Source organism: Podarcis vaucheri (genome assembly GCF_965113315.1).
Source record: "Podarcis vaucheri genome assembly, chromosome: 10".
Classification (NCBI taxonomy): domain Eukaryota; kingdom Metazoa; phylum Chordata; class Lepidosauria; order Squamata; family Lacertidae; genus Podarcis; species Podarcis vaucheri.
The window spans coordinates 49,122,139-49,139,568 of record NC_138748.1 but is presented as its reverse complement, the minus strand read 5'-3'; the positions used below and the strand labels follow the sequence as shown (position 1 = coordinate 49,139,568).

Here is a 17,430-nt window from a genome sequence, read left to right as displayed (position 1 = left end):
CTCCGGAGCGCAGCGGGAGCTCCTTCTGTGCTCTGGAGGCTGTGTGTTGCTTTCACTGAAGCCAGGAGAGCAAGAGGGATCAGTGTACACTGATTCCTCTCGCTCTCCTGGCTTTGCTTCGCTGGAGAGGCACTGCACAGCTTTCCCTCTCTGCGCAGCGCTCCTTCAGCGAAGCAGGAAGGGGCTCCGTTTCTCTTGCCGCTTCGCTGAAGGGGTGCTGCGCAGAGGTTTTTTTTCTTGTTCTCCCCCTCTAAAACTAGGTGCGTCTTATGGTCAGGTGCGTCCTATATAGCGAAAAATACGGTACTGATTTTTTAAACAATGGGTTGACAATTTGAAATTGTAAAATTGGTCTAAATTTGTTATATATATATATATATATATATATATATGCAGGTTTTGGTGTCTTCGGGTGTCTTCCCGTGTAAGAGTCGGGGTGTCTGTGCGACGTTTCGACGAGGTCTCACTCGTCATCTTCAGGCTGGTGCTTTCAGCCTGAAGATGACGAGTGAGACCTCGTCGAAACGTCGCACAGACACCCCGACTCTTACACGGGAAGACACCCGAAGACACCAAAACCTGCATTCCTGTACCCGTGAAAATCTACGAAAGCATATGCTTTCGTAGATTTTCACGGGTACAGGAATGCAGGTTTTGGTGTCTTCGGGTGTCTTCCCGTGTAAGAGTCGGGGTGTCTGGGCGACGTTTCGACGAGGTCTCACTCGTCATCTTCAGGCTGGTGCTTTCGGCTTCTTGTTACTGGAACAGAGCAGAATCTGGTGTTTGAGTTCCTATAAATACTGTTGAGGGGTGTGGTGTATAGCCTCCAACGTTCTGGGCAGAGAGGAAGTTCCTAGATTAGTGTGCCTTTTCTTCTTTTGTTCCTTAATTACTTGAGGGATATCTTGAGTGATTTCATGAGTGATATTCTGAATACCACTGGGTGGGTCATTAAGTGTAGATTAGTTGCTAAAGCTTTCGTGTCTTGACCTCTTGAGCTTGTGAAGAGTTTTTCTGAGAAGATGGCTGTGCTGCATTTAGTTGTGCTCTGGCTTGGCTTCGTGTATAGGGGCGAGCTGTAATTTTGTGCCTTGTGCCAGCCAGATCTGTGTAGGGATTGCAGGGGGGTGCAGCATCCGGAGGTGCCACTATAGTTTGGCTACTGGATGGAGTCTGTAATATGTCTGTGGAGAGGGTCTGTGTGCCAGAGGCACACAGAACGCCGTCACCAATCAACCACACCAGACCCAAACCCAGACCCTCTCCACAGACATATTACAGACTCCATCCAGTAGCCAAACTATAGTGGCACCTCCGGATGCTGCACCCCCCTGCAATCCCTACACAGATCTGGCTGGCACAAGGCACAAAATTACAGCTCGCCCCTATACACGAAGCCAAGCCAGAGCACAACTAAATGCAGCACAGCCATCTTCTCAGAAAAACTCTTCACAAGCTCAAGAGGTCAAGACACGAAAGCTTTAGCAACTAATCTACACTTAATGACCCACCCAATGGTATTCAGAATATCACTCATGAAATCACTCAAGATATCCCTCAAGTAATTAAGGAACAAAAGAAGAAAAGGCACACTAATCTAGGAACTTCCTCTCTGCCCAGAACGTTGGAGGCTATACACCACACCCCTCAACAGTATTTATAGGAACTCAAACACCAGATTCTGCTCTGTTCCAGTAACAAGAAGCCGAAAGCACCAGCCTGAAGATGACGAGTGAGACCTCGTCGAAACGTCGCCCAGACACCCCGACTCTTACACGGGAAGACACCCGAAGACACCAAAACCTGCATATATCACTCTTCACCTCAAACTATGTAACAAAATCCACCCTGCACTCTGGGACAAAATGCAAACAACTAGCCGTCTGGAGAGCTGAAACTGAGACCTCACATAAGACAGACAGACACACCAACAAACTCTACAAACTAGAGAAACGCCAGAAGCCCAGCCACCCTCCACAACAACCCATGAAACAAACAGTACATAACATATCAGACAGGATCCTCACCCCAACTGAAACCAAAGTACTCTCCAAAGGTTTCAACTTTGCAGTCGCCCCGAGACGCATCCCCACGGAAAACATCATATGCGGAGTCGAACCAAAATCGACCCAGATGAAGCCAATAAAATCAGACTTGAAGTCACCAACATCCTCTGCTCCAGCAAACCACCCAGAAGCAATTTACACAAAGAAGAACAGAAAGCACTCACCAGCCTGAGGAAAGACAACAACATAATCATTCTCCCAGCAGACAAAGGCAACGCCACTGTTGTGATGAACACATCGGACTACCAAGCAAAACTATCAAATCTACTCCAAGACCCTACCTACCAACCTATAAAAACAGATCCCACCACCTATCTGGAAAAAACCACCAAATCCAAAATAAAAGCCTCTCCTATCAGTGAAGAAATCCAGCTAAGAATCATCCCCAGAGAAAAATCATCCAGATGCCCCAAACTCTACGGTCTCCCCAAGATACACAAAGAAGGAACACCACTCAGACCAATAGTCAGCTCCATAGGCTCACCTCTACAAAATCTCGCTAAATTTCTCGCTAAGCAACTTCAGCCCTATGCAGAATCCATCGCTTCACACATTACTAACTCCTTCCAGTTCATAGAAACAATAAAGAAGCAATACCTACATCCCGATGACCTTCTTGTGAGCTTCGATGTTGTATCTCTCTTCACTCAAGTACCCATTAATGAAGCCTTGACAGCCATCCAAAACAAATACAATCCCCCCAAATACATCCTGGACCTGACCAACCACTGCCTAACCAACACGTACTTCATCCACAATGGACAAAGATACAAACAGATAGAAGGAGCACCTATGGGATCACCCCTCTCACCGGTCATCGCAAATTTGTACATGGAACACTTTGAAACCAATGCTTTAGACAAGTCAGAACACAAACCCAAACTTTGGCTCAGATATGTTGACGACACCTTTGTAATTTGGCCACACGGGAAAGAAAAACTAGATAGCTTCCTCACACATCTCAACAGCCTACACCCCAAAATACAATTCACTATGGAAATAGAAGACAACAACCAACTCCCCTTTCTTGACGTCCTAATCTACAAAAAACCTGATGGCTCCCTAGGACACACTATCTACCGGAAAAAAACACACACCAACCGCTACTTACATGCACAATCACACCACCACCCTGCACAAATAAACTCCGTAGCCAAGACTCTCATCTCCAGAACCAAACGCCTGGCTGACAAAGACCACTTGACAACTGAGTTACAGAATCTCTCAAATGTGTTAATCGCCAATGGATACCAGAAAAACAGGGTTACGAAGCTAATCCAAAAAGAAACACCCCCCAAAAACCAAGACACAGAAGAAAACAATGGCATGGCCCTCCTTCCTTATATCAAGGGCACTACAGACAAAATTAGCAAAATCCTCCATAAACACAATATCAAAACAGCCTTCTGCACCAACCAAAAAATAGCCAATATCCTCAGAAACCCAAAAGACAAAATCCAGCTGGAAAACCAAGGGGTCTATGAAATACCCTGCAAAGTCTGCCCAGCCACGTACATTGGACAAACAAACAGACGAATAAATGCACGTATCGCAGAACACAAGAATGCCGTCAAAAAAGAAGAAAAAACTTCCTCTCTTTTCCAACACATGAAAGAAACAGGACACGAAATTAATTTTGCAGATTCCAAATTGCTCTTTAACATGGAACATCACCACAAGAGAATAATCATGGAAGCCATCGAGATAGAGAAACACCCTCACAACATGAACTAGCGTGACGACACGTCCCGCCTGCCAGACATCTGGAAATTAGCCCTCCCCACAAAAACCGACACCAGAACCAGAGGCACACAGAACGCCGTCACCAATCAACCACACCAGACCCAAACCCAGACCCTCTCCACAGACATATTACAGACTCCATCCAGTAGCCAAACTATAGTGGCACCTCCGGATGCTGCACCCCCCTGCAATCCCTACACAGATCTGGCTGGCACAAGGCACAAAATCACAGCTCGCCCCTATACACGAAGCCAAGCCAGAGCACAACTAAATGCAGCACAGCCATCTTCTCAGAAAAACTCTTCACAAGCTCAAGAGGTCAAGACACGAAAGCTTTAGCAACTAATCTACACTTAATGACCCACCCAGTGGTATTCAGAATATCACTCATGAAATCACTCAAGATATCCCTCAAGTAATTAAGGAACAAAAGAAGAAAAGGCACACTAATCTAGGAACTTCCTCTCTGCCCAGAACGTTGGAGGCTATACACCACACCCCTCAACAGTATTTATAGGAACTCAAACACCAGATTCTGCTCTGTTCCAGTAACAAGAAGCCGAAAGCACCAGCCTGAAGATGACGAGTGAGACCTCGTCGAAACGTCGCACAGACACCCCGACTCTTACACGGGAAGACACCCGAAGACACCAAAACCTGCATTCCTGTACCCGTGAAAATCTACGAAAGCATATATATATATATATATAGACTATTGAAGAAAATATTCATGGGATTCTTCTCAAAGAATAACCCATCAGAGTTCCACACACATTTTTCTCTTTCTTACAGTCTGGTTAAACCTTTTTATGAGATGCAATTTGGAATGTGGACTGTGGAATATGGGCTGGGTGTGTACTCCCAAGTGTGGGGTGAAATAACGTCTCTCTTCCAGACCTATTTTCTCACCCGTCCTCAAGTTAAGAATGTGGTTGTTTTTTCCCCTGTGACTTATGTGCTGCACATAACTATTCTTTCCTAACTGCATCTGTGTCTAATGCCATTGTGAAAGTTAACACTAATCACAAGGGATATGTGTTGATCAGCTGCAGTGGGCATTTCAGATTAATACAGATTGCAGCCAGGAAGTCTTTGTAGTGAAGGGTCAGTTAATCTAATTTTCCTCCAAACAGGGCAGCATTTCCCTAGAGCTAGCAACTTTCAACAGTGCTGTCTGGCATTTCATTTAAAATTAAGTCACTGTGTATCATGGACAATTGTACAAAAGCATCTACTCCTCCAACTGTTAGCAATATTGGCAGTCAGTATAAAGTGCCCGAGTCTAACGTGTCAAAAAGAAGCTCATTAAATTGCTAGAGGAACATTTTCACAAAAGAAGGGCCTAATATTCTGATTTTTGTACAAGAGAAGTGTAACACAATGGATTCATGACACTGCAGAAGAAAATGGAATTTTAATGTTTATCTTGAGGAAGGCAAGGCAGTGTTCACAAAAACTCTACTGATTTTTGCAGGAAATTCTTAAAATTATACTTTTATTGAAAACATCCTACACCATAAGTGACATGCCTTCTTATGACATCTACGAATCAAGCCTTAAATAAAACCATCCCATTGGAAGCTGATCAATGTGTTGACTTTAATGTTCCCACAGGGCATGACTCCACTGATGTACGCTTGTGTGAGGGGCGATGAGGCCATGGTTCAGATGCTACTGGATGCTGGAGCAGATCTAAATGCAGAGGTGAGACTGTTTTTGTGCTTACATGCGTTTAGCTCACATTTTCATGAACATGTCAAATTTATGGAGAGCTGCAGCTATCCGAAATCAAGGATGCAAACCTCTTTGGGTCTTCCCAGAGCAACTTGGTATTGAAATAAAATCTATTTAAGAAGACTAAAAAAGAAAAGAAAAAAGGTTTTCTTTGGTGTCAAATCCAGATTAAATGTCATAAGGCTCCCATCCTGAACCATATTCAGGAGCTTCAGAGCTCTCATCCATCTACCACATTTTCTCCTCTGCCACGTATGATACATGGATTTGGTGGAGAGGAGAGAAGCAGCACCCTCTGGAGTCAGGGCTCACTGATATCAGGTGCAGTGGTTAGCTGTCAACACCATCAAAGACCTAGCTCTTTCAAGGTGGTGGTGAATCTGTGTCTGTGCTGTACCACTTCCAATTGTTGTCAGGAATTGCGTAAAATGAGTGTTTTTCCTTTAAAACCAAAACCAAAACGAAAAGCCTCCACACAGCAGATTATGCATCAAACAGAAGAGTAGTTAGGCTAGCATTCTACTTAGTGTGCTAGTTTCCTAAGTTCAGGAAAGCATTTTGTATAGAGGAATATTTGGCTATCTGAGCCCCCACCTGCATTCTGCAGTGGTACAGTCCAGACACAACTTAGCCACTTCAGGAGAAACAGGCCAACAAATGACTTGTTGGTTCAAATCAGAGAGCAGTGTGGAGAAGCAAAAATTACAAGTGACAGAATTTAATCCATATGAGATCTTTGCCTTTGTAGAGGCAGCTGTTTACATATGGTCTTGCCTCTGCTTGGGAACATAAAATACTGTGTGGTTGGGATGATGTTGTTAGTTATTCTTATGCTGGCAACATGCATCAACTGTGTCAACCTACCTACCCACAATTTAGGGCTTGCCCCATACTTTCTAGGCACAGGTCTGAGCAACTTGATTTTGAAAAACCAGTATATGAATTCTGTAAAATGTGGCTGGAATGCATTTTGGTAACTAAGTTTGATTTGGACAGTCTTACAGCACAATCCTATGCATGTTTTTCTGGAAGGAAATCTAACTGTATTCATTGGGCCTAACTTCCTGGTAAGTGTGTATAGGATTGTAGCTATGCAGTGCTCTACTGTGCATACCCACTTAGAAGTAAGTCCCATTAAGTTAAATTGGTCTTTCTCCCATGTAACTTTGTGTGCACACATAGTTGAGATTAAGGCCAACTGAACTCAATGTGACACACTTTGAGTAGACCTGTACAGGATTGTGCTGCACAGCAACAGACTTACTGTACTGTTAATGAAGGAAAGCTTGTTTATTATATTGAATAAATCTGGGGGGGTTTTATTGTGATCATTGTCTGACAGACTCAGTATGCCAGTTTCATTGAATATATTGTGATTATTGTGATAAGAGTGTCTGTATACTATTCTTGGTTAAAGACCAACTTCTTTTCCTGTCTACACCAGAAATTTGTAGGTTATCCATCAAACAGACTCTGCCTGTCTGTGATCTAAACTATCAATATAGAAAAATAGTGTGTATTATATAGCTGTCAAGAATAATAATTTCAGTATATGTTGTCTGAACATACTGGTATATATTTGGTTCATTATTTGTATTCCATTTGAATCATGGCAGCTATCAAGTTAATTTGTCTAAATTAGCATACAAGTTTATAATATAAGAAAAATGTGCTAAACAAACCAAGTCATTGTTTCCACACAGATTGATATAATTATTGTACAGTGACTGAAAAATTGAGATTTAAGTCTGCAGTCTTTATACACCCTTTCTAGGGAGATTGCCCTGTTGAAAGCAGTGGGACATAATTCTGAGTAGGCATGCAAAAGGATTGCATTGCAAATGAGCCCTTTTACCATCCTTACCAAAGTTCCAAAATACGTTAAGTCAGTTTGGTTTGTTAGCAAGTGAAATCCACTATTGTCTGGTTACTGTTTGCTGAAATATCTGGTTGGTTGTTAACTTCAGTTCTCAAGATGTTCTCACCTATCATGCTAAGAGGTCTTCAAGCCTGCAGTGCTTCACTTGAGTGTGTTGCCAGAGTGGAATAGACAGGAGAGAGCCATTTACACATAGAATGTATTTTCTTAACACAGTTGGCTTTGCCATTCATAACAGAGGTGCAGGGAATGCACAAAGCAATTTAAAAAGCATCATTTCTGAAACTTGCTTTGGAGTCGATTTGCACAATAAAAAAAATGCTTGGCTGTGGGTGAAACAGTTGTCACACGTTAGCAATCACAGACCCTTTTTAGTTATGCACTAATAGAATGCAATCCGCTTACCATATAGAAACAGCATGTAAGCAATTAACATGAACATGCTTTCAAATTAAAAACAAAATACAGTATCACCGGTGGGGCCCAAACAGGATTGGAACTGCAACGTGCTGAGAAGGGCGTGTGTGTTTTAACCCTTCAACCTCTGCGGCAGTTCTACGTGTATCCCTCCCAAAGTCCAGGAGGGAGCTTCCTTATGAGCCTATCTTTCCCTATACACTGCAGTCCCAATTTTGCTCTCCCTGCAGCAGCTATTTAATTTTTATTAAATGTGCACATTAAAAAAAAGTATTCTGTTGGTTTTCATAGGTGCATGCTAACTGTTCTCACACAATTAACCTCAAACTTCATTTGGTCCCAGGTTTCTATTCAGACTTTCCAAAGGGGCAGCCATATTACAGCAAAAACAAGCTTATTGTAGCATAAGCTGTTGTGGGTCAGAACCAAATTGTGAGATGTAGTAGTCAGACTTCAGCACATGCCTTTCCTCTGCTTTTTATGTTTTATTTTTACCTTGTGCCAAGGAAAAAGAAATGTACTCCTGTTGAAGCTAAGGGATATATATCCCATCTGCTTTCATACAGTCTGAGCATGAGAACTGCAAAAAGTACATTGCCGAGATTGTGCTGTCCTTTCAATTTCCTTGCTTACCCTCAAACGTCGCAAAGTGGCCTAGCATGGGAGTGCTCAGAGCTGAAATTGAGATTCATGGACATTCTTTGTTATACATGAAACAAAAGCATGATTGGGTTGGCAACTGCTGTGGCACGCTCAGGAGCAATCAGCTGCAACTACTCTCATGAATCCCGAATTCTTACTGTGTTTGGCCACTTTAGAAGCTATAGATATTGCCATAGGGATATCTATTCCCCTTGTGAAGAGAAAGTGCATCTCCAAAGGGAAAACAGTTCCTTTAAAATGATAGATAGATTTCTTTGCTGTCAAATCATCAGCGGAACAGAAAATAATGCAGGGGTCAATTCAGTGTGTGTGTGTGTGTGTGTGTGTGTGTGTGTCTGCACCTAATCAAAATCCACTGTAGTCAATTAAAAAAGAACATGGTGTAATTTTAGGGCTGAAAATGGCATTTAAACATTAAATCTAAATGAGTGATTTTTCACACCATCTTCCTTCAGGGATCTGTTTGCTTTCATTTGTTTCACATTTTTTAGAATACTGACCTCATTTGTACCTTTTGGCTTAATTAATGGAACATAATTATTTTCACATTCACACTTCTCCATATTTTGCAATACAGTTCTCGGTTCAAAAAGTGTACCAAAATGTTAAAAAATTGATATTGTAGGATAAACTAACATTTAGTAATGCACATGAAGATACAGAATGCATAGTTAAATACAAATTTTGGTGTAGATTTTTTTATTACTAGATATCTCACATATGACTTTGGAAACAGGACAGAAAAGATTTATGGATGAATACAGCGATCTCTTTCTGAGAAGTGCATCAGAAAGGAACCCTAGGAATCTGGAGAGTGTTTGGGGGCATATTTTATGGTGCTTACTAAATTATAGTGGGGTATTTGGGTTTCAACATTGCCTTGTAAACTGAAAGTACTCCATAGGACATACAGTACTCACTGTTCCCCTTCATCTCCTTACTATAGGGGGAGCTGTGATCAAGTTGTCTTTCAGGGACGATTGTCCACCATTCCTGATCTTCTCATTCATAAATCTCCATAAAGCTTCCAATGAAGCACATTGTTCTTTGGAATGCAATTTAAAAACCATGGATCTAGATGATAGTTATGAAATCCTCAATCACAGCTCGTAGCTAATAAACTAATAGCAATCAGGTACAATAGAAGTGACATAGGCCTCAGTTAAAGGCACAGAATAAAGTTAAGGAAGTGTGTTGATTTGCTAAGTAACATTTTGATTAGATAAAAGGGGGATGGCAATGCAGAGGGTTGTATCCAGTGGCGACTTTGCCTTGGTGGAAAGGGGTTCCATTAGCCAAAGTTGGAGAAACTGATTTTTTGCTGATCACCCCACCGTGCCTATTTGCAGCTCTCCACCCAGTATCCTGTTCTGTTACAGAAGTCCTTAGGAACAGTTAAGTTGTGGGCGAACATATCAGACGACACCGCGATTCTTCCAAAGCAGCTCTTTATTTGTAAGCTGGAACAGAACTGAGCTGAGGAGCTCAGTCAGCCTGCTTATATAGAGCTCCAGAACAATGTAACTGTTGCCATTTTCAAAAACTATCCAATCACTGAACGTCACTTTCGATCCTTCATTTGCATACAAACTATCCAATCACTGAACGTCACTTTCGATCCTTCATTTGCATAACTATCTACAGTATCCCCCTGCTGGCCCAGGGTGAGAACTTCAGTACATAACAGGAACTGCTTTCAGCAGGGGATGAACCGTAGGGTGCAAGTGGGTAGCAAAACGTGTGAAAAGAAGCACTTTTCCGCAAGGGCACCAGCACTATTGGATGCAACCCAGAGACAATAATGGTCTAGAGTGCCTTTTGCATGCTTGCTTGCTTTTTCCTCTGTACCAAAGTGTGCCTGGCATTCTGACGAGCTTGTTTTGTTTAGATATAGCCTTTTACCCTCCCCTCAAGAGCCATTTATGAAAGAAAACTCCTTTATCTGTTTATAGGTTATCAGTACTCCTCATAAATATCCATCCGTCCACCCCGAGACCCGCCATTGGACCGCTCTGACATTTGCTGTGTTGCATGGACATATTCCTGTAGTTCAGGTATTGCTGTATTTCCCTCTGCTCCATCTCATATTTTCTTTCCCATTTGTTAGGTTTTAATTGGCATTCATCCCCATAATTGGCAGCCATTCTCATATTGGTTCCTCCTGCTTCTTCTTTGTTTGCTGTATAGATAGAGATAGAGATAGATTATATATATATATATAATAGCATTATTATATATAGTTATCAGTAGGACTGCAATCCTAAGCATGTTTACTAGGGAGTAATCCCTAGTGGACACAATGGGACCGACTTCCAAGTAAACATCTGTAGGATTGCACTGTAAGCCAATACGAAGCATAAACAGGGCAATTTTAAAATGAAGCTGTACCAGTTATGTCCTGCCGACTCGTTCTTGGCCATGTGTTTTGTGTTTCTCTGTATTTGTGTTTCTCTGTTTCTTTTTCTAATTTTAGTGAAAGTAAAAGCTCTGTTCCTTTTTTCCTAATGTTAGTGAACATAATGTTAATCTGGTTTCTTCTCCCCCGTCCCTGCAGTCCTTTGTTATGTTCCAAAGCTAAAAAGACTGATTCAACTCATAGATAAGAATAATGCTAAATAAAGAAAATGTAGAGCAGTCATTGCCAACCTGGTGCCAACTTGGACTGCAACTCCCATCAGCCTCAGCCAGCACCTGCTATTCCTCTCTCAGAACACCCATCCAATGAATTCTGATAAGTCAACAAACAAAAAGAAACACTCCTTTGTGCACTGCATAATTAACAGTGGGATGCATGGCCGGGAGATGCTGGTTATTATCACAAGCTTGGATGGAGGATGAATATATCAGTGGTTATAAAGCCTTGACTGCTGAAACTAGAACCTCCACATTAAGCGATGCTGTACCTCTGATGGACCAATTGCTGGCCACAAGCATAGTGACTACTTCTATCACACCCAGCTTATGAGCTTTGCAGGGGCATCTGATGGGTTTATCTCAGCTAACTGTGATCCAGGAAGGCTGGTTTTATGCTGACTGTCTTTAATATGATTTTCCCCATGGCATTATTTTGTGGTGAACGGATGTATCTGCAGCATATCATCTAAGGCCCTGTCTGTTTGTGCAACTGATAGGGCTGTCCTCCTATGGGTCCATGACCAATACAGTCAGCCCAATACATTTTTCCAGTGCTATCTGTTGCCACTTTCACAGTTTCCTTGAGTCAGTCATTTAAAGCATTTTCATTGTTTCTAGAGAAGTGTGGCATTTTTCAACCACACCACATCACTTTTATCTAAGCAAATTACATAGACCAGATTGATCTCTAAGGTGCTTGCCAGTGTGGCTGGGCTGCAAGGTAAAAATTGCACACCTTAATCTAGAGCCCTGCTAAATTGTTATGCTGCTACTTTTGTTGAATGGAGAATGAGGAGATACTCAGAATGAGGCATAGAGGGCACACATCTGACCTGTTCTGTCTCTCTCTCCCCTCCCCCATAGTAACAATATGCATTTCCAATTCTTTCTCACTAGATATACCAGTCGGGATTTATTTAATTTTCCTTGAAAAAGTGGCTATGTAAAACTTCTGAAGAGTTTAATTTGCTGGTGCTTATATATTGTACAATTTACAAATATCTTAGTTACTCTGACAGACAGACAGACAGACAAAAATAATTATTTGCATTCAGAAGGTCCCTGGTTTAGTCCCTGGAACCTTCAGTGAAATGGATCATGGAAGGCTGATCTGGGAGAAATAACTGCCTGAGAACATTTTGTTCATTTTTGTTTATTCATTATTGCATTAATACCCCAACTTCCCTCGAAGAATATCAAGCTGCCGTATGTGGCTCTCTCCCTTTCACAACAACGCTGGGAGGTAGCTTAGGCTCAGCACTAGTGACTGGCCCAAGGTCACACAGCGAGCTTCATGGCTAAGTAGGGATTTGAACTTTGGTCTCCTAAGGTCCTAGTCTGATACTCTAACCAATACACCACACTGGCTTTCTGGAGAATTGCTGCCATTGTGCACAGTACTGGGCTTGATAGACCAGTGGTCAAAAGTCAATAATAATAATAATAATAATAATAATAATAATACAGCAATAATAATAATAATTTATTATTTGTACCCCGCCCATCTGGCTGGGTTTCCCCAGCCACTCTGGGCGGCTTCCATAAAAACCCCCAAACACTAAAATATCATACATTAAAAACTTCCCCGAACAGTAGAAGTTCACATGACTACACTGATCTTAAATAAACTAATGCTGACCTTTAGGTGAAAGGTTTCTCCAAACCCCCTAGCTCTTTTTTTACTGCATCTTTGCCCAACTCCCAGGAAACCCATTAAAGTGAGGGTGGAAGGTGTTTGCCTCAATCTGATGAGCTTCAGAATGATGTTATGAGATGCTTCCCTTATAACATCTATTTCAGTGAAATCGTTGGGGGTTTTAAGTGCACAAATTAGTCATGTCCCATTGATTGCTAGTTCACATAGCCTTCAGGCATGTACATGACAATTAGGTGCACTGTGCAGGGAGTTGTGAATGGTCCATACTTGTTTAAATGGCCAGGTGTTTCTGCAATGAACTTAATGATTGAAAAAAATAAGGCGTGCAGGTTCTTTCCATCTGAGCTCAACTTTTTACAAGCCTTAATTTGGGTATGCCCAAAGAATTTCCTCCATCACTGGCATAGGCTGCCATTTTGTATTTCTTTATTTTATCAACATGTTTTTTTAACAACTTTCAAGGTAAAAACTTTTTCAAGGCAAGAAAATGTAATTCACCAAAACATCTGCATAAAACATTCCACTTGGGTGCTACACAAGCCAGTAACGGTTAAAACTACACCTCATAAAGTGTAGGTTAAATGTCATTAATCAATTAAAAGCAGTCTGAAACATCCAGGTATTTAAGGCTCATTTAAAAACAGGTCCAGGTCACAGACTACATTAAACCACAGCTTTGCTGTTCTCCTGCTTCTCCTGTTGCTGAGTGGAAGCTATGGTTTAATGCAGAATTTGCCAATCTGGCGCCCTCTAGATGTTTTGTAGTACCACTCTCGCAGATGAAGCCAGCAGATGCTGACGGAGGCAGATAGAGTTGTAGTCCAGAACATCTGGATAGCACCAAGTTGGTAAGACTGATTTAATGAGATGAGCTACCCAGGAGTGCTCAGGGGACTGCTTCCCTGCAGACTTGGGCAACATGAAACACGTCGCACTTCTCAAAACCCTTTAAGCTCCGGCTCTAACAGCTTGTCATTCCAATACAAACAACCCCATGCCTAAAGCGTATACCACTCTTAACCTACATATGTTGTCTCTAGAACATTTTCCCAAACCCACACCTTTTTTAATGCCTGTAACATATAAACCTGGTTTATTGCATGAAAATCAAATGAAAAGTTATATAGGAAAAAAAGTGGAACCCTCAAGCAGGGCAATTGCAACGCTGGCCTTAGATATCCTGTGAGAGCGTAGCAGGCAGGAGGATATTTGAGAGCAAGTAGGTGTCTGGCTGAAACCAAATAGCAAGCCAGCTGGTGATGTATCACGACAACCCCCCAGAGAAAGCTGGCAGGGCAAATAAACTTTTGGAACAAGGGTGGAGAACCTTTGTCCTCCAGGTGCTGTTAGATCCAAACTTCCATCATGCATAATCATTGACCATGATGGCTGGGACCGATGGGAGTGAGGAGTCCCATAGCTTGTGGATGATCACAGGTTCCCCACCCATGTTTTGGAACATTTTGAGGGAGAACAAAGAGCATGTGGCTGTTGTTAGGAAAGATGGCTGCCAGGGCAGTTTAGTGGCTGTAGAATTCAGAGGCCTAGCTTCACTTTTCTAGCACCAGGGTTTTTCCAATGGTGGTGCAATATACTTTTTATAGGGAGTCAAGAGAAAACAAGGAAAGGAGCTTATTGGCACCCAGAAATGAAGCACTAAACAGTTGGGTTAGGTGAGCTTAAATGCATGGAACATGACATCTCATTCCATCCAATGCCTTCTTCTTGCCTACTTGTCCGGATTCCTCCCTTTATTGAAGATGAATGAAATACTGTCTGAATAACCAGCAACAGAAGTGGGGTGGACAAAAACATCCCTGGGTGGCCAATTGGCTACCAGTTGTTGTGTAACTTGGCCCTGAATTGGGTGGCCTTTAAGGCAGTTAAACTTCCTTCTGCATCTGTGGAGCCTCCCAAATTCTTACTGTTACATTTAAATCAGCAGCTTTAAATGGTGAATTTCCTTTTGTAGCTGTTGCTGGATGCAGGAGCCAAAGTAGAAGGTTCTTTGGAACATGGTGATGAAAACTATTCAGAAACTCCCTTGCAACTGGCAGCAGCTGCAGGTAAGGATTTTTCTGATCATGAACATTCCTTAGCTTAAAAAAAAATGTGGCTAAAGGGACTGAAAAGCACTCACTTTTATTGATTTACAGGAAATTTTGAACTCGTTAGTTTGCTTTTGGAGCGAGGTGCTGACCCCATGATTGGAACCATGTACAGGAATGGCATTTCCATGACTCCTCAAGGTGATATGAACTCCTTTAGCCAGGCTGCTGCACATGGACACAGGTAGAGTTGGAAATGCTAATTTAAATGTTTTAAATGTTCTCTTTGTGTCACGATGCAAAAATTGCAAACGGTGCTTCTGCGTTGTACATATATTTTTACATACGTAAGCATGCTACCAGATATGTGAATAGATATTAGCCACAGCAGCTAGATGGAACCTAGCTGTATTTCTGGGGCAGTATTTCTGAGTGCCAAAAACATTGCTAGAAACAGACAATGGAGGAAGGGCCTTCTGTCGTTGCTGAGCTATAGGTGGCTCTCGAGAGGGGAGACAAGTCAGCACTGGGAGATCAGCACAAAGAGAACAAGCCAGGAGTCCCAAAAAGGGGAGGAGAGAGAATATAATTGCCTAGACAAAGTTCCAGCCTGAACAGGAAGCCTTTATAGCTATTCTAGACAAGGAGGACTAATGGTCACCCAAGGTGGGCAGAGTCACATATATTATCTAGGGAGATGCTCCAAGCTATAGCTCTGATGGCTCAGGACATTATGTAGCAGTCTGGAGAAACTCCTGACACCTTCCCACCCTGCTTGCAATCTCCCAGAAGCATCTGGCTGCCCGCTGTTCAAAAAGAGCAATGTAACTTTGGTCTAATCTTGGAGGATCCTTATGTTCTTAGTAAAATGTCCGTGAAAGGTAGTCTGCCTGTTTTCTTTTGAAGTTCATCATCAACAAACCTTTTATTGGCATCACGTACAAACATCCAAAACAATCAATACAGAATCACCACTTCCCCAGTGGCACAAAACATTTGCTAAAAGAAAGGAGGCAGAGCAGTCTATCGTCGCATCTCTAGGTCTCCAGGGAGATCAGACGTCTGCAGTGTATTTCGACAACAAAAAACCAAATAGAGATATTTAGCCACTAACTTGGTGAGCTCCTGATCATTCCCCAATAATAGAAAATGTATGACCTCCAACTCTGGTTTCCATTTGGGGATACAGAGTTGATCTAGAAATTACTCACAGAGATCAGCATATAGTTTACAATTAAGAACCATATGTGTAAGGGTTTCCACCAGGTGGTCTTCACATGGGCAAGTTCTTTCTCCTTCCACTCTGCCTGAGAACCTTCCCCAAATGAGGTTGGGGAAATAGAAGTTAAGGCACTGGCTGCAGTCCCATGATCCACAGCTGCATCTTAACTAGATTTCCTCCTTAGTTTTTCTAGGCAGCAGATCTCAGTGTGGCTTTCAGGATTACATGTTCATGAAAAATGGACTTGGGAAGGGGATTCACTGGGAGGTGGTTATGTAGTCCTGTCCATTGCAGAATTGAAAGATCTCAGCTATGGTCCCTGTGCACAGATGAGGAGCTTGGTAAATAGTTGGAAGCTTTGGGAGAGGTCTGTGAGAATCAAAGCTGAGCGCAGGAAGCAATCCAAGAGCTGTTCAGTCTGAAGGACTAGTGAGGACTGCAGGCACAGAACTATTGATCTGCCAAGTCTGGAGAAAGCAGCAAGGCAAGGGGGGTAAAGAACCACAGGAGGTCAGACCTAAAGGGGATGATTTAGAGGCTGGGCGAGAGGGGTCTAAGGACAGAAGAAAGGTCATAAGAAATGAAAGTGATTTTAAGGTGGGAAAGAGAGGAGGAATAAGCATGCCAGATGCACATATCTACCAATGTATGAGATAGAAAGATTGAGGCCTGGTTCATACATGCACATGTATCACTGAAAGGCTGATAACTCTGAATGTTTAAATAGTTCCACTGAAAATAATGACCTCTGAGGTGTCATGAGGTGACAAACAAGCTCTCTATGGTGTTAGATCAGCGATGACCCACTTTCACAGCTATGTCCTACCTTGGTGTTGCAGTGACCAAACATGCACATGCGGTCTCTCTCTTAGAAGGGAAGGGTCTGTTTGTCTGTGCAAGAAGGCAAGGAGTTAAGGTGGAAAAGGGGGACTACTGAATGGCAGTTTCTCCCAATCCACAGTACAAAACCCCGAAGAGTTACCTTTGCCACCAGTCTTGCTTTACTGTTCTCTGAGCCCTTCCAGCAAAGTTCTGCTCCCACTCCCTCATTTCCTTCCTGAGTTTTATTAATTCAGGGGCTGAACTGATACCCTTCTATAGAGGGAGCTTAGCTGTCAAAGCCTGCACTTACTTATCTATTTAAAAATTTTATATATATATATACCACTGTATCAAATATATATATCACCACGGTTTACAATAATATAAAGATATAAAACCAGACAGTAAAATCATAAAAAGTTAAAAGAAGTCAAAAGCATAAATAAAACCAGCAGATCACTACTCGTGTATTCATAATTGCCTTCTGCTTTGTGCTTTGCTTTGAACACACAAACTCTCAATTTACCCGGGAGATCACGGGTAAA

The 17,430-nt window shown here is 42.2% G+C and overlaps 1 protein-coding gene across 6 annotated transcripts in view; it reads left to right on the top strand.

Annotated features, from left to right (window-relative positions):
• The window catches only part of ABTB3 (ankyrin repeat and BTB domain containing 3), a 214,551-nt gene that overhangs the window by 170,174 nt on the left and 26,947 nt on the right, over nt 1–17,430 (top strand). For 5 of the 6 annotated variants that reach the window (XM_082241167.1, XM_082241164.1, XM_082241165.1 and 2 more), the window contains exons 6-9: nt 5,424–5,513; nt 10,455–10,556; nt 14,766–14,859; nt 14,950–15,085. In XM_082241167.1, coding sequence (XP_082097293.1) covers nt 5,424–5,513; nt 10,455–10,556; nt 14,766–14,859; nt 14,950–15,085 — 422 coding nt within the window. The remainder of the gene's footprint in view (nt 1–5,423; nt 5,514–10,454; nt 10,557–14,765; nt 14,860–14,949; nt 15,086–17,430) is intronic. The other variant, XM_082241166.1, reaches the window with a different exon arrangement.